The sequence below is a fragment of the Thamnophis elegans genome, chromosome 2 (assembly GCF_009769535.1).
Source record: "Thamnophis elegans isolate rThaEle1 chromosome 2, rThaEle1.pri, whole genome shotgun sequence".
NCBI classification, from domain to species: Eukaryota; Metazoa; Chordata; class Lepidosauria; order Squamata; family Colubridae; genus Thamnophis; species Thamnophis elegans.
Genome location: NC_045542.1, coordinates 150,938,643 through 150,956,690, shown reverse-complemented (window position 1 = coordinate 150,956,690; position 18,048 = coordinate 150,938,643). Strand labels below are relative to the sequence as shown.

General features: G+C 43.4%; 1 protein-coding gene across 1 annotated transcript; it reads left to right on the top strand.

The window, feature by feature from the left end:
* Positions 1 to 2,718: 2,718 nt before the first annotated feature.
* LOC116504338 lies at positions 2,719 to 17,491 on the top strand. Its single transcript, XM_032211299.1, has 7 exons — positions 2,719 to 2,828; positions 3,340 to 3,651; positions 6,887 to 7,171; positions 9,265 to 9,478; positions 14,532 to 14,560; positions 15,593 to 15,657; positions 17,137 to 17,491. Exons 1-7 carry the CDS (start codon positions 2,771 to 2,773, stop codon positions 17,236 to 17,238), a joined length of 1,065 nt encoding a protein of 354 aa, XP_032067190.1. The 5' UTR covers positions 2,719 to 2,770; the 3' UTR covers positions 17,239 to 17,491.
* The last annotated feature ends 557 nt before the right edge of the window (positions 17,492 to 18,048 follow it).

The window sequence follows — 18,048 nt, the reverse complement described above, 5'->3', positions numbered from 1 at the left end:
ACCAACTCCAGTTGCCTTTTGAAAAAGCACCTTTTGGACAACCATGACCTGAATGACTGAGAATCCCCATAGACAAGAAGAAACAATTGTTGATGGAATCCTCCAACAAGGTCTCACGCATTTCTGAAGGCAGGATAAATCGTTGAGTGGGTTTTGCCTCATTTTGCAACTTTTCTTGGCACAGTTATTAAGTGAATCACTGCAGTTGTTAAGTTTAGTAACATGGTTGCCAAGTGAATTTGGCTTCCCCCCAACCCCAGGACACTGCAGGCATCATAAATACACACCAGTTGTTAAGCATCCAAAGTTCGATCACGTGACCATGGGGATGCTGGAATGGTCATAAGCCATAAGAACAATCACTAAATGAAGTGTTGTAAGTCAAGGACTACCAGTGCAAAGATCAGCTAACTATTAAACATAGGGATGCAGGGGCTAAGACACTGAACTTGTCGATCAGAAATGTCAGCAGTTCGGTGGTTCAAATCCCTAGCAATGCATAACGGAGTGAGCTCCCGTTATTTGTCCCAGCTTCTGCCAACCTACCAGTTCGAAAGAATGTAAAAATGCAAGTAGAAAAATGGGAACCACCTTTGGAGGGAAGGTGACAGCGTTCCCGTACGCGTTCGGCGTTTAGTCATGCTGGCCACATGACCACATGAGACGTCTTCGGACAGCATTGGCTCTTCGGCTTTGAAACGGAGATGAGCACCGCTCCCTAGAGTTGGGAACGACTAGCAGATATGTGCGAGGGGAACCTCTACCTTATGCTTCACAATTGCTAAGGGCCTGAGTCACAAGGCTAAGAGCAGAGATGCTGTGAAAAGCTTTAGCGTAAGCGTAAATTACTTTTCTCAGCACCGTGCTAACTTCGAAGTCACTAAACGAATGGTCATAAGTCAAGGACTACCTGTATGGCAGTGTACTCTCAGGTCCCCCCGCCCTGAATAAAGTTTCACTGCTCTCATTTTTTGGGGCTTGAAATAAAGACGTATTCCTAATATGTCCCAATTGTTTGGAATTGAATTGTAATTTTTTGTAAGCCACCCAGAGTCATTGAGAGTGAGTAGGTAGCCATATAATTTTTCTAAATCTATATATATAAAAGCGAAATGCCACTCGCTACGTCATGAAATCTCCAGAACTGTAAAACCTACAAACTTGAAATTTGGCACGTATGTTCTTCTTGGCTTCTCGGTGCTTACTAAGAAAGGATTTTTCAAAATGACCATCAGATCATTAGCATTTCTTATACAGTAATTAACATGCTCTGATGCTAAAGAGTTAGATGTTCTACTCCCCCTCCCCACCTGAAAGGAACTCTGTTCCAACTGCCAGTTACCTTATATGGGTGTGGCCAGCGTGGGACTCATCCAGCCTGTGGGCTGGCCTGATTACATGGTTTCATAGTGAAGCATGGGTATCCAGCTAGTAAATAAATAGAGGTGCCTTCCTTGTGGGCTCTCCGTCCCTGGCGGTTTTTCAAGAAAAAGATATTTTAAGGCTTCCTGCCTTGGGCAGTGGGTTGGATTAGAACAGGGATGTCAAACTCAAGTCCCCTGGGCTGTATCTGGCCCACAAGGTGCTTAGATCTGGCCCACAGGGCCTCTGCCAGCAAAAACAGAGCTCACCCACTACCACCACCACCACCACCGAGCTCTGTTTTTTTCTGGCAGAGTGCTGCAGGAGACCATCATGGCCAAAAATGGGGCCCCGGGGTCATGCACGTCCCTCCCGAGCTCCATTATCGCTGGACGATGGATATCAAAACGAACTAAAAACAAATCAAAAGGAGAAATGTTTCCCCTTTCGCATTTGAGCATGCAAGAAGGGAGAGGAAAAGAGAAAGGGAAAGAGGAAAGGCAAAGAAAAAGATGGGAAGAGCGCAAGGAAAGAGGAGGAGGAAGGAAAAAGGGAAATGAAGAGGGAAGGAAAAAGAAAAGGAGGGAGGGAGGGAGGGAGGGAGGGAGGGAGGGAGGGAGGGAAGGAAGGAAGGAAGGAAGGAAGGAAGGAAGGAAGGAAGGAAGGAAGGAAGGAAGGAAGGAAGGAAAGAAGATTATAATGAAGGAGGGAGGGTCTGAGAGAAATCGTGCCTTAGCACTTGGCCACAACAGGTGCCCCCGACACATGGTCGAATTGTCCATGCCCACCCTGGCCACACCCACCCACAAGGTCAAACACAACCCTGATGTCAAACACAACCCTGATGCAGCCCTCAATGAAATGAGTTTGACACCCCTGGATTAGAAGACTTCCAAGATGCCTCCAACTTCATGGTTCCATGATTCTAAGAAGCGTTGTGGTTAAAATGAGCAAACATGAAATGAGTAGTGCTAATACCCTGAGCTGATGCCCGTTTTTTCTGTTGTTGCCCGTTTTTTCTGTTGTTGTTTTTGCTTTGTTTTGTGTTGTTTTCAGAGATAGCAGCCGTATTTTAAGGCGATAGGTAAGTTATGGGTTTCTGGCAAGGTTCCCCCCCCCCACCCTTGGTTTCCATCAGCCTTGGTGTGAGACAACCATTGCACAAAAACAACTTGGCTGTGCATGACACAGCCTGGCCTGTCCACCCACAAGACTGTGGCTGGCTGGATATGATTAAAGAATTGTGTGTTTCTCCTTTGACTCACAGAGGAAAACCAAACCGCCACCAAGATGTGATAATCTTTTCAGAGGAATAATTTTGTCCTCTTGTTCAAAAATGCTTCCCTCTTTCTTGAGTGGAATTAATGATGGTAAAAGGCGTTGCCAAACATCCAAACGAGGCGCAATTATGAAGTTTTGTCTCCTGAATGTATTGGTGAAAATAATTCTCCTGAGGAAAGGGCAAGGTAACAAAGCCACCGAGGGGGTCATCTTGGATCTGGGAGGTGAAGAAATCGAGAGAGGTGAAAGATTTGTCTTATTTTTTAGTGACCCCCTCTTTCGTTTGCGGGTCTAAATGAAAAGACAAATGTTGTGTGGGTGCACGTTTAAGATTTCTGTAGGTGAAAGTTTAGCCTGTTTGCTCAAAGGGCAAGCAAGTCGGATGCCTCAACAAAGAAAAAAGGAGCAAGAATTATAATTGTAAATTATAATTGTATAATTGTAATTGTAGAATTATAATTGTATAATTGCCTCAGCATCCTCTCCACAAGACAAATTACAATTCCCATTATCCTGAGCTAACTGGGGATGATGGGAAGTGTGTGGACCACTATATCTGGGCACCACACGGTTGATCCAAAACCACTTAAAAGAAGCATCAAAATGGTTCCACGCGGGTGGGATTTTTTAAAAGGTAGGACGGGAAGTAGCGTTCGGCCAAAGAGGTGGTTAACGTCTACTTGTTATCTCCATCAGCCATCTTGGTGAGAAAGCTCACTCATGAACCTGGGGAGGAGGCCTCCTTTCCCTGTGAAGCTGTGGGCTATCAAACGCTTTTGTTCTGGCTCCCTCTGAATCCCAAATGTGCGAACACCAGCACAGAAAGAGTGGAAATAAACTGGAATCCCAGCAGGAACGAAGTGATTCCTCATCGGTTCAACCAACGCCTGATCTACCAGCCTCCACAATTACTAATCCTTAAGAACCTCATTATGAGTGATTCAGGGATTTACATCTGTCGCTTATCCAATGGTTCGGAAACTCACACCATCCTGCAGGTAACCACAGGTATGTCTGAGTAAATGCATAAGAATCCTATCCTATCCTATCCTATCCTATCCTATCCTATCCTATCCTATCCTATTATTCTTATTCTTTATTCTATTTTTTATTTTATTCTATTCCATTTTCTATTCTATTCTAGTTTCTATTCTATTCTAGTTTCTATTCTATTTCCTATTCTATTCTATTTTCTATTTTATTCTATTCTATTTTCCATCTTATTCTATTCAATTGTATTTTCTATTCTATGCTATTCTATTTACTATTCTATTCTATTTTCTAATTTCTATTCTATTTTCTATTCTATTTTCTTTTCTATTCTCTATTATTCTCTATTCTCTAGTTTAGTGGTTCTCAACCTTCCCAATGTCGCGACTCTTTAATACAGTTCCACATGTTGTGATGACCCCCCAACCATAAAATTGGTGTCTCGGTTCCTAAGACCATCAAAATTATATGTTTTTCGATGGTCTTAGGCGACCACTGTGAAAGGGTCATTCGACCCCCAAAGGGGTCCTGACCCACAGGTTTGAGAACCGCTGCTCTAGTCTATTCTATTCTCTGTTCTGTTCTGTTCTGTTCTATTGTATTCCTTTTTTGTAAGAGTCAACATACTGTATAATTTTTCAGGCATGAACTTTTAACCATTCCATTCCTATGTACAGGTTATCCTCGACTTATGACCCACAATTCAGCCTGATATTTCTGTGGCTAAGTGAGTTGTTATGTGAGTTTTCCTCCACTTTACAGCCTTGCTTGCCCCAGTTAAACACTGGAGTTGTTCAGTTAGTAACACTGAGCATCTGTTAGGTGAATCTGGCTTCCCCATCAACTTTGCTTGACAGAAGGTCGCGCATGGGACCTTCTGCCTGTCATAAGTATGAACCAGTTGTCAGGTGGGGATGCTCCAATGGTTGTAAATGCGAAAAACTGCCATAAGTCACTTTTTTTCAGTGCTGTTGTAACTTTGAACGGTCACTAAGTAAATGGCTGTAAGTTGAAGACTACCTGTAGTAAGAAGATCAGATTGAATTGAATTGAATGATTTGAATTGGATTTTAAATTGTACAGGTGGTCCTTGACTTAGGACCACAGTTGAGCCCAAACATTTTGTTGCGAAGCGAAACATTTGTTAAGTGAGTTGTGTCCCCATTTTGCAACCTTTCTTGACACAGTTGTTAAGTGAAACACTGCAATTGTTAAGCTAGTAGAACAGTTGTTAAGTGAATCTGGCTTCCCCATTGACTTTGCTTGTCAGGTCGTAAAAGGTGACCCCATGATCCCAGGACACTGGAAAAGTCATAAATGTGAGTCAGATGCCAAGCACCTGAATTCTGATCATGTGACCACGGGGATGCTGAAATGGTCGCACGTATGAAAAAGAGTCACTTTTTTCAGTGCCGTTGTAACTTTGAATGGTCACTAAATGAACTGTTGTAAGTCAAGGACTATGTGTACTTGTTTCTTTGATGGTGCTCCATGCCAAAACATATACTATCTAAGGAGATAAAAATAGGATCAAGTCTTCCTCAGGAAGTTAATTTTTTGACACTAACTAGCAGACTTATCTCATTCCGAATATTTTTACAGTGTCAAAGAATTTACCAACTGTTTATGTTTATACATCACTACTTTCAATTATGCATAATCCTGCCAATCACCCATCAAGTATGCTTATGTTCATTGTTGTCCTTGTACATCATACATTCGAACAAAAATGCTATTCCTTCATTTTTAAACAAAGTATTCGAAATACTCATTTCATATATATGCCAATCTTGTATTACTTCCTAATTAAAACTATTTATCAATAACAAGATATCTTTATAATATACATCACTACTTTGAATTATGCATAATATCACCGATCCTCTATCAAATGTACATAGATTCATTATTATCATTATCCTTCATTTTAAAACAAAATATTCTATATCCTAGCATGCCTTAATATTCCTTCAAATCCTTCCTACTCCTCCTCCTCCTTCTCCTCGTCCTCCTCCTTTTTCTTCTGCCATATCCGTTATCAGATATTGGCAATCATGTTGGCGATGCTTTTTTTTTTATCAACAGTGCCACGAAAGAGTTTTGTGCAAACCAGTCCCTTAGATTTTGAGTCCATGTTGTTCTTTTTCTGCCTGAACCTCGTTTGCCTTCAATTTTTCCCTGGAGGATGAAGTGAAGGATGCCGCATTTTTTCTGATTGACGTATCGCATGTCCAAAATATTCTAACTGTCACTTTTTTATGGTTTGGATTATTTCCCTTGGCTTTCCCAGGTGGCTTATCACCACCTCATTTTTGATTTTGTCAACCCAGTTTATATGTAACAGCCGCCTGTAAATCCACATTTCAAATGCTTCTAGTCTTTTCAACTGGCTTTCTGTGAAGAGACCAACTTTCCATTCTGTAGAGCAGGATAGAAAAGATGTAGCATCTGACAAGCCTGGTTTTTAGTATTAGGCTTTTGTCGTGACTGCAGAAGACCTTTTTTTCATTTTGAAGAATGCTGTTCGAGCTTTATCTATTCTTGTCTTTATTTCCCCGCTGCCTGAACGTTTGAATGAAGGAGACTGCAGGCTCCTTTGTCCTCGGCTATGTGATTTTCTTTCGTTCTCTGCTGCCCGAACGAGTGAATGAGGCAGTGGGAGAATGAAAGGAGATTGCGTCCCTTCTGTCTCCCCGTTGCTCAGAAAAGCAACTCCGGGAAGGTCCTTTGGTGGCGGCAGGCGTCCTAGAACCTGCCTGCTAGCAAAGAACCTTCCCAAAGTTGCTTTTCTGAGCAACGGGGAGACAGAAGGGACAAAATACCATCCAGCCGGGACGGGTATACAGGGCTGGGGGCAGGGCAGGCTTACTTCCGGGTCCGGTCACAAAAACCGGGACTTTTTAAGAACGCCCCGGGACGCGGGACAAATTGTGCGAAATCGTGACTGTCCCGCCAAAATCGGGACGTCTGGTCACCTTATGTGGTCATGTCCCAGTTTTCATGTAAATTGGAATCAAGGTGCATGATCCTTTCGACTTTTTCTAGTGCAATTCCTTCCAAAGTTATCAGTGGTAAATTAATGGGTTGTTTGCTGACGTCCATGATCTTGGTTTTTGAGGTGTTAAGCTTCAAGCCGCATTTTTCAGATCTTCCTGTGACTCTGTTGATGAGGAACTGAAGGTCTTCATGCTTGTTGGCAAGTAGAATCCAATCTTAATCCTGCCATTTACCTTATTTCCTTCTTTTTCTATAGGCTGCTTCAACAATATCTTGGTCTCCTCCCACTGGCTCAGTAGCTCCCATTTGCAGCTCACATGCCAGCATTGCAATAACCGGAATATTGAGAGTTTTCGATGGCTTCTGAACTCCAGGCGGCTGGGCAACCCCCTTTGGGCTGAGAAGAGTGATATGGGCTCTTCGGTATTATTACACCCCATCCTGGATAAGATATGGGGACGTTGGGAGTGCCAGTCTATTTTCAATCCTGATTGGAGTTCTGAAATTTGTTTGAGTTCACCCACTGGAGAGATGGATGAAAGTAAGTTTGGGAGAAACGGTTTGCTTTTAACGGTGGTTTATGTGCGTAAAGGAGGGGTACCCAACCTTGGTAATGTCATGCCCCCCAGCAGAGTTTGAATCCGAGGGGGAAGATGAACAGCTGGCAGAGAATAGGAGTGTGGCTCCATTGGCTGTAGAGGAAACTGGGGAAGGGCAAAGTCAGACTGGGCAGAGCAGGGGAGAGGTAGAACAAGGGAGAGGGGGTTCAGATGAAGACCAAGGCTCACCCCCTCCTCATCCTAGGGCAGGCAGAAAAGAACGGAGCAACGTCGTTTGCGTGGCTTACAAGTGAGGAAACAGGCCCAATTCTAAGGTGACCAGATTTTCAGATTGGTAAAGAGGGACACCTTTGACCGGGGGGGGGTGGGGGGGGTGGGGCTTGATTAAAAATTTTATACGGAGCAACAAAAATTTTCATACAATGCAAAAAATAGTATTGTAATTTTTTTTTATTTCAACATAACTACAATTTACAAATATAAATTGTAACTGTTGCCAAACATCAAAATTTTGATCGTGTGACCATGAGGATGCTGCAATGGTCGCCAAGTGTGAAAATGGTCGCTAAGTGTGAAAAATGGTCATCAGTCACTTTTTTCAATGCCATTGTAACTTTGGTCACTAAACCGATTATACCATCTTTCTTGCCACAATTCTTAAGTGAATAACTGCAGCTGATAAGTTAGTAACATAAGTGAATCTGGTTTCCCCATTTGACTTTGTCAAAAGGTCACAAAAGGCGATTACATGACTCCAGGACACTGAAACCATCATAAATACGAATCTGTTGCCAAACATCAAAATTTTGATCGCGTGGCCATGAGGATGCTGCAATGGTCGCTAAGTGTGAAAATGGTCGCTAAGTGTGAAAAATGGTCATCAGTCACTTTTTATATATGCCATTGTAACTTTGGTCACTAAACCCATTATACCACCTTTCTTGCCACAGTTCTTAAGTGAATAGCTGCAGCTGGTATTTTGTATTTTGGATAGAATCTTTTTTTAAATAGTCTAAGACAATTTAAAACAAGAATCCACACAGAATAAATTGAAGTAAAACATTTCAAACTATTCCACACAGAATAAATTGAAGTAAAACTATTTTTAAAAATTCTATGCACAATAAATAAAATATTATTTAAAAATACATTAAGAAAAGAAAAGAAAAAAACCCGGCTCACTTACCAGCAGGCAGGCACTCCAAGTCAATCCAGAATGATGTAGATGTTAATACAAAGAACTGAGCAAATTAAAATGGTGAAATTAGTCCCAGGGAAATATTTGTCAAAGAAAACCTTGCCACCATTTTTCCCACACGAGCCGACCTCCAACCTCTGTGCCCCTCCCCTCCGGGAAATCCAGGAAGGAACAGTCGCTACTTCTCTAGCCAAAGTATTTCCTGGAGCTCTATGGTACTGGGTCATCTTTTCTTATAAAATGAGATAAAAGGGGCGGGGGGGGTTTCCATTTTCTTGCTTTAACGTTTTAATATCTTCAATGAAAGTACTCCCAGAATTCTGGGAGTTGAAGTCCTCCAGGCTTAAAGTTGCTACGGTTGGAAAGTTGCACAAAGAGAGGAAATGTTCAGCAGATATGGCTCCTTCCCATTAGTGATGGAGCTAGATGTGCCAAGTATCGAAAACATATTTGATTTCCCCTCCAGATATTGAAGAGAGACAAAATCAGGCCTTTAGATTCCTTCCGGAAGAATCATCACTGTCCATTTCTCTGTCTGGTTTTCAATACAAGTAGTCCTTGACTTACATTTGTGTAGTAAATTCAAAGTTACAACGGCACCAAAAAAAGTGACGGTTTTTCACACTTACAAACGTTGCAGCAACCACATTGTCACATGATCCAAATTTGTACCCCTTGCAAACCCTTCCATTCCAATCAGAGCTGAAGCAGCTTCTTGGATGAGAAACGAAACGTCTTCCAAAGGAAAAACAACAACAAGAAAGTCCAGCTCCCTCCTGAAAAAAGCACCTTTGGGACAACTGTGACCTGGATGATTGAGAATCTCCACAGGCAATAGATATTGTATTTTTCATTCCTTTGTCGCTGTCCCAACAGCTCCTGAATATATTGATTCTATTCAGTCCACCCGGTCAACATTATCGGATTGGTCAAGTCCCACTTTCATTCAGATGACCGAAGTTACACAGGCACGCCATGCTGTGGATAGAATTGCTACCTGGATTTGGATGCTGCTGTTAGCTGGTCTGGCTCTGATCGCAGCTGCCCTGAGTGTGACCTTGTATTTTTGGAAAAAAGATTTTTCAGACAGGTGAGTCAAGGTGCTTCTGTGAAGAACATTGATGGGAGCGAAGTGATGCGTTTTCAACCAGGTATGTCTCAATATTTTGGGGATGTGGTGGCTCAGTGGCTAAGCTTGTCGATCAGAAAGGTCGGTAGTTCGGCGTTTCGAATCCCTGGCGCCACGTAATGGAGTGAGGTCCCATTACTTGTCCCAACTTCTGCCAACCTAGCAATTCGAAAGCACGTAAAAATGCAAGTAGAAAAAATAGGAACCACCTTTGGTGGGAAGGTATTCTTCGGCATTTAGTCATGCCGGTCACATGACTACAGAGATGTCTTCGGACAGTGCTGGCTCTTCGGCTTTGAAACATAGATGAGCACTGCCCCCTAGAGTCTGGAACGACTAGCACGCATGTGTGAGGGGAACATTTACAATAATACAATAGCAGAATTGGAAGGGACCTTGGAGGTCTTCTAATCCAACCCCCTGCCTAGGCAGGGAACCCTATTCCGTTTCAGACAAATGGCTATCCAACATCTTCTTAAAGACGATGTTGGGGCATTCACAACTTCTGGAGGCAAGCTGTTCCACTGATTAATTGTTCTAACTGTCAGGAAATTTCTCCTTAGTTCTAGGTTGCTTCTCTCCATAATTAGTTTCCACCCATTGCTTCTTGTTCTATCCTCAGGTCCTTGGAAAATAGTTTGACTCCCTCTTCTTTGTGGCAACCCCTGAGATATTGGAAGACTGCTATCATGTCCCCCCTAGTCCTTCTTTCTATTAAACTAGACATACGCAGTTCCTGCAATGGTTCTTCATATGTTTTAGCCTCCAGTCCCCTAATCATCTTTGTTGCTCTTCTCTGCACTCTTTCTAGTGTCTCCACATCTTTTCTACATCGTGGTGACCAAAACTGAATGCAGTATTCCAAGTGTGACCTTACCAAGGCATTATAAAGTGGTATTAACACTTCACGTGATTAATGATTTCTTGATTACATCCCTCTGTTTATGCAGCCTAAAACTAGGTTGGCTTTTTTGGCAGCTGCTGCACACTGCTCATATTTAAATTTTACTTTTACCTTATGTCTCAAAGGTACTTATTGAAGAGGAAACTGGACTTTCTGGTTTTTCTTTTAAGACGTTTCCCTTCCCATCCAAGATGCTTCTGACTGGATGGTGGATTTTTCAAAGAAAAACCAGAAAGTCCAGTTGCCTCTTGAAAAAGCACCTTTGGGACAACCATGATCTGGATAACTGAGGATCTCCATAGACTTTCAACCAGGTATTACTCCACTCCCCACTTCATTTAGCGACTATTTGAAGTTACAATGACATTGAAAAAAAGTGACTTACAACTTGTCCTCCTCACATCAATGACTATTACAATAGCCCCGTAGTCCTGTGATCAAAGTTTGGTTGCTTAGCAACAGGCATGTTTCAATAATGATTTGCAGTGTCATGTGACCGCCATTTGCAATCTTCCCAGCCAGCTTCTGACAAGAAACGTCAACCGGAGAAGCTGGATTCGCTTTAACGACCACACGATTTGCATAACAACGGTAGTGTTTCACTTAAATCCATGGCAGGAAAGGTTGTAAAAATCAGCTGTTACTCCCTCATTCACAGCCTTGCTTAAGCAACACAGATTTGGATCCCAGTTGTTGAAAGTTGAGGACTATCTGTAATTTCATTTGTCCCCCATTTGCTGCTAAGCCAAATTGCCACTGGTCATTAAAATGAAATCATTAATCATTAAAAAGCTTGTTAAATTTAGAAACTCATAGCTCTTCTAGTAAGAGTCGACCATGGGAAGAGTTAACTCTGAAAGCTATTAGAGGGACATCCCTAAAAACATACTCCCAATATACCATCACATTATACGTTCCTTATTACTGGCTGCAATTAATGGGCATTGGAAACATATCTTGTATTTAGGAATGATTTCATTGCTTGTATTCCTACTCTTCCTTTCTTCCAGGTGTCCTCATGACAACACTCCAAGGTGAGTTGAACCAAGACATTGTGTTTGACTCATGATGAAATAACCTTCATGTCATGGGGTGGGGGGGCGGATTTTAGGCAGTGGTGGGATGCAACCAGTTTTGGTGAGTGCACGCATGCAGCATTAAAAAAACAACCTTTTTAAGCTTCAGTTTTTCCTACATTTAGGCAAGAAAAATGAAATGCACAAGTACAGTATAGGTGGTACCTTGCTCAACAGTAGTAACTGTGAAAGGGATCTTGGAGTCCTAGTGGACAACCATTTAAATATGAGCCAGCAGTGTGCAGCAGCTGCCAAAAAAGCCAACACAGTTCTAGGCTGCATAAACTGAGGGATAGAATCAAGATCACATGAAGTGTTAATACCACTTTATAATGCCTTGGTAAGGCCACACTTGGAAATACTGCATTCAGTTTTGGTCACCACGATGTAGAAAAGATGTGGGGACTCTAGAAAGAGTGCAGAGAAGAGCAACAAAGATGATCAGGGGACTAGAGACTAAAACTTATGAAGAATGGTTGCAGGAACTGGGTATGTCTAGTTTAATAGAAAGAAGGGCTAGGGGAGACATGATAGCAGTGTTCCAATATCTCAGGGGTTGCCACAAAGAGGAGGGAGTCAAACTATTCTCCAAAGCACCTGAGGGCAGAACAAGAAGCAATGGGTGGAAAGAAGGACAGAAGCAACTTAGAACTGAGGAAACATTTCCTGACTGTTGGAACAATTAATCAGTGGAACAGCTTGCCTCCAGAAGTTGTGAATGCCCCAACACTGGAAGTCTTTAAGAAGATGTTGGATAGCCATTTGTCTGAAATGGTATAGGGTTTCCTGCCTAGGCAGAGGGTTGGACTAGAAGACCTCCAAGGTCCCTTCCAACTCTGTTATTGTATTTTATTGTAAAATTTACTTTCTATGTCAGCGCCTCTGAGTAAAAAGCTGATGCCCCACAATCTGCTGTGCCGCGCAAATCAGCTGAGCTAAAAAACAGGGAAATATAGGACAGGAAAGGGCAGGGGCAGGTGGGTGGGGCCAAATGCTCACTGAAACTACAAGTTCGCCCTAACCAGTCAGAACCGGCTGAATTCCACCCCCTGATTTTAGGTCCAATCCTTTAACCATTACTTTTTTTAAAAAAAATAGTTTTCATTGAACATTTTTAAGTTTAAAAAAACCACAAATAACAAAAAAGAAAAAGGGAAAAGAAAAAAACCAAGAAAAAATACAAACACAAATACAAACAGATAAAAACACAAACAACATAACAATATAATATAATTTTACAGCTTCCCGTATCAGCATGCATATTCTGCTTTTGGAGTTTACTATTCGGTTATTGCCTTCTCGTAGATTTTAACAATTCTAATACTAATGTAATAATTATATTGTAATCTAACAGTATAATACATATAATCATATTTTACATACAGTACATACATTTTTCTTCATATTATAATCATCAATTTTTACAACTTTTATTCCTTGTTTTGGCTTCTATTCTCTAGCCCCTCATACAGTCTACTCCAAATTTTGTAATAGTCCGACTCTTCTCTTTCTTTTAGCTCCATAGTCATTCTGTCCATTTCAGCACATTTGAGTATCTAATTACCATTTCATCTGGGGGTGGTGGTTTTTTGTTTCCAATTTTGTGCAAAGGCGATCCTGGCGGTAGTTAGTATGTGTAATATTATATGTTGATGTTTCTTATCCATCTAGTAAAAATAATTCTGGTTTCAATTCTACCTTATGTTCCATGATTCCTTTAACCATTACATTATCCTTGGCCTTGCAGTTGTCTTCAAGGATTATTTATAGTGTTGCAAATCCAATCAAATGGGAATCCAGTTCCAGCTATTCCCAACATTATCCATTCAGATCTTAGGGCAGAGAGTCTGCATTTAAACTCCCTACGCCAGCATCTCTCAACATCGGCAATTTTATGATGGGTGGACTTCAACTCCCAGAATTCCTCAGCCAGCATGCTAGCATGGGAATTCTGGAAGCTGAAGTCGACATGTTTTAACGTTGTTAAGGTTGAGAAACACTCCTCTACCCTATTTTAAAACCCCTGTGACCTATTATTATGGGGAAAATGTCTCTTCTCCACAAAAATATATGAGGTCCCATCCATGGTTGGGCTGCTGGAGAGGTTCGGGACAACCTCTAGCTAAGATTCTGTGTAGTTTGGAGAACCCCCAAACCCCACTCCTGGCTGGTCCTGCCCACCCTGACCCTCCCAAGAGTCCCCATGTGGCCCGTTTTGGATGCAGGCAAGGGCAGGGCATGCGTGGAGCAGGGGTGGGTTTCAACCGGTTCGCGGCGGTCCCCGCGAACCGGTTGGTCGGTGAACCCGGAAGTAAGTAACTTCCGGGAACGGCGAAGGGCCCACCCGCCTGCCCGCGTTCCTTACCTGATTTTGACGAGTTCTGCACTTCCACGCATGCGCAGGACGCATACAGCGCCTGCGCGATCCTCCAGGAGCAGCTGGAGCATCGCACAGATGCTAGTACGCATGCGTGCGCTGCGCGCTTGCATGAGGACGCCGCCGGCCCCGTTCCAACCGAACCGGTTGGAACGGGACGAGAAACCCACCCCTGGCGTGGAGGCTTGGGGAGGTGAAAAATGGGCCTACTGGAAGTTCGGGAAGGCTGGAAATGAGGGCCTGGAGCCTGTGGAGTCCATTTTCGCCTTCCTGGAGGCTCGAGAAAAACTTCCAGAGCACGGGGAGGGCAAAAACACCCCCGCCCCGTGGTGCAGGAGGCTGAATAGACCACGCCCACCATGGCCACGCCCACCTAGCAACCGGGCAGAGAACCCCTTGCTAAACTTTTTGAAGCCCACCCCTGGTCCCCTCTATGATGCAACTGTAAGCACAGAATTGAACATGGCATTGGCCTACAACACGGCCCTAAACCCAAAGTTCAAATCTACTACTCTCAGTAGGTAGGAAATGTTATCAAGTCTGCTTATTCAGAAAGGAGTTTAATCAGGAAGAGGATGCTACTTTAGCTGGTTCTTGCCATATTGATTATCATATAGTGCCACTTCTAATTTTTTTTAAAAAAAAAATTCTTTCTAGGGCTACTGGTGAAAGAATGGAGCCTACAGGTAAGGAGTGAATGGAGAAGTCTTTCTCACGGGTTCTTTTTAAGCAATATTTCTGGACGAGCCCTCTCCTTTCAGAATATTTTTGTTATTAAATGGAAAATTTTGAATAGTTGCAAAATGACACGGAGGCTTATCTGTTGCTCCTTCCTACAGTCATAATGACTGAGTTTGAGTCAAGTTAATGTTAGGGCTCCAAATAGCACCCTCAAAAGAATCAAAACTCCCAGGTAGCCATATTCCTCAAAGCATAGATTTATTAGAGCCATTTTTTTCCTGGCTCCTGGCATCTCCAGGGATGCCAGTTAATACAGGTAGTCCTCAACTTACAGCAGTTAATAGCAATAGCAGTTAGCAGTTGTATATCACTTCATAGGGCTTTCAGCCCTCTCTAAGCGGTTTACAGAGTCAGCATATCGCCCCCACAGTCTGGGTCCTCATTTCACCCACCTCGGAAGGATGGAAGGCTGAATCAACCTTGAGCCGCTGAGATTTGAACCGCTGAACTGCAGATAACAGTCAGCTGAAGTGGCCTGCAGTACTGCACCCTAACCACTGCGCCACCTCGGCGCAGTTCACTTAGTGACCATCTGAAGTTACAACGGCACTAGAAAAAAAGACTTATGGCCGTTTTTCACACTTATGCCCATTGAAGCGTCCTCATGGTCATGTGATTGACACTCGGATGCTTGACAACTGGCTCATATTTATGATAGTCGCATGCCTTGTGATTCCTTTCTGTGACCTTCCGATGAGCAAAGTCAATGGGGAAGTCAGATTCACTTAACAACCGTGTTACTAACTTAAGAACTGCAGTGATTCACTCAACAAATGTGGCAAGAAAAGTTATAAAAGGGGGCAAAACATAGCAAACATAAATTTTGGGGTCAATTGTGGTCATAAGTCGAGGACTACCTCTGTAGAGACCTTGGATGTTTTCTAGACCAAATCTGTACTTCCATCTTTTATTCTCCTTTCACTGTGTCCATTTCTTTCTTTTTCTTATCTTGCTCATTGTGACTCCACGACCTCAAGATTTTGCTTCCGCGAGGAATCCCATTAGAAAGGAGAAAATAGGCAAGCAAGAGAGTTTCCATGAGGTAACTATCAGCTGGATATTCCTGGGAGCACAGTATGATTAGAATAAACTTGGGCAGTTCAAGGTGTTATGCTCTACATGGGGCAGCCCTTGAAGAGCATTCGGAGACTTCAGCTTGTCCAGAATGCAGCCGCGCGAGCGATTGTGGGTGCACCTCGGTTCACCCACGTAACACCTATCCTCCGCGAGCTGCACTGGCTGCCTATAGGTCTTCGGATACGCTTCAAGGCGCTAGTCGTCACTTATAAAGCCCTTCATGGTATTGGACCTGGGTACTTGAGAGACCGCCTGCTGCCAATTACCTCCAATAGACCGATCAGATCCCACAGATTAGGCCTCCTCCGAATTCCATCCGCCGGCCAATGCCGACTGGCGACTACCCGGAGGAGAGCCTTCTCTGTGGCTGCTCCGACCCTCTGGAACGAGCTCCCCATGGAGATTCGAACCCTCACCACCCTCCAGGCCTTCCGCAAAGCCCTTAAAACCTGGCTGTTCCGACAGGCCTGGGGCTAAAGAGTTTTTGCCCCCCTTCTCGATTGGTATGGTTGTTGTGTGTTTTTAAATTTTGTATTGTTATGTCTCGTCTTTTTATCTCCCTGTCTGTACCTCCTTCCCTGATTGAATTGTGAGCCGCCCTGAGTCCCCTTCGGGGAAAAGGGCGGCATATAAATGTAATCAATCAATCAATCAATGCCATATTTCCATAATTGAACTCATCACAAATTTTAACTTTTCAGTAGAGTCACTTCTTGAGTTACATCCGAGGGCTGCAATCTAATAAGTTTGTCTTTAAGTGTAAACATATTGGTATTCTAACTAGGGGTGGGAGTCAAAAATTTTAGCAACCAGTTCTCTGCCTGGTTGCTGGGTGGGCATGGTCTACTCAGTCTCCTGCACCATGGCGGGGTGGAAGGCGTTTTCACTCTCCCCAGGCTCCGGTGGCTTTCCTTGAGCCTCCAAGAGGCTGGAAACGGGCCCATTTACGGGTTCTAGAACTTCCGGGAGACCCGTTTTTCGCCCTTCCCGGGCTCTGGAGGGAGGGTGAAAACAGCGTCCCAGGGCTGTGGAGGCTCTCTGGAGGCTAGAAACAGGCCTTTTGGAACTTCCAGGAGGTCCATTTTTCGCCCTCCCAGAGGTTCCGTGTGGGCCCTGCACTTACCTGACATCCAAAATGGACCGCGTGGAGACTCCTGGGAGGGGAGGGATGTGTAGGTATCAGGCAGTCCTTGCAATTACTGGTTCGGTAAACTAGGTGTAAAATTAGCATCCTGTTCGTCCGAACCAGTCCAAACCGGCTGAATCCCACCCGATTCTAACCTATAAAAGATAATACTTGTAGCCTAGAGTTGAATGGTGGGGCACCTTGGTGGTTTCCGAGTTTGATTGGTTTCTCGCAGACATTTCATTACCCCACTAGGTAATATCCTCAGTGCTAGTATTAATATTCTAACCATTTATCTAATGCTGCTTTCCTTTCCAGAGATCTGCTTCCCTTTATTATGCTCAGCTGCAACATCTCCAAGGAAAATCTCCCCCTGTTCAGACTCCAGATAATGCCACAGTATATGCTGTGATTGTTTGATTGTTTCATCCCTTCCAAATGCACTTGAAGATGGCGTCTTTTACCTGACTGTGTTGTTACCTGTTAAGCTTCACCTGGACTCTGCTTCTAACAGCATGGTATGGAGCCCATCAGGCACAGGACCCAGCAAGTCTTCCCAGCGCCAAGTATTGAACGAGAGTTTTCCTTGACGACATGTTTCCTTTCAGAAGGGTGGGATAAGTCATAGTTGAGCCATGGTGGCGCAGTGGTTAGAGTGCAGTACTGCAGGCTACCTCTGCTGACTGCCGGCTGACTGCAATTCAGCAGTTCAAATCTCACCAGGCTCAAGGTTGACTCAGCCTTCCATCTTTCCACGGTGGGTAAAATGAGGACCCAGATGGTTGGGGGCAATAGGCTGACTCTGTAAACTGCTTAGAGAGGGCTATGAAGCACTGTGAAGCGGTACATGTGTACTATTGCTACTTTCCTACAACCACATAGATTGAAATGTACTTGGAGGTCCTGTCCTTTTTTTAAACACCTTGTAAATTTAATGTAAATTTATGGTTGCGGTAGAAAAACAGAAGTCATTTCTTAACATGATGTTATAAATGTAATAAATATTCTGCACCAGCTGTGGATTCCTGAGGTCTTTCTTTCCTTCCTGTATATGTTGTTGATATACACCAGAAACACAAAGGAAAGTTTGTATCCTAACAGCAAGGTAATTGTCCTGACCTAGGCTTCCCAAAAGCACGAAGCCGAGTCCTCAGCCCAATAAAACCCCTTTTATTTAGTTTAAAGTGAATTCCTCACCAGCAAAGTCCCGGCCAACAGTCTTTCAAGAGA

Excerpts from the sequence above, each read along its gene's own strand:
- LOC116504338 (XM_032211299.1), top strand. The coding sequence starts at position 2,771 with ATGAAGTTTTGTCTCCTGAATGTATTGGTGAAAATAATTCTCCTGAGG. Across the intron at positions 2,829-3,339 it reads TCTCCTGAGGAAAGGGCAAG|CCATCTTGGTGAGAAAGCTC; the intron begins GTAACAAAGCCA and ends TATCTCCATCAG. Across the intron at positions 14,561-15,592 it reads TGAAAGAATGGAGCCTACAG|ATTTTGCTTCCGCGAGGAAT; the intron begins GTAAGGAGTGAA and ends CACGACCTCAAG.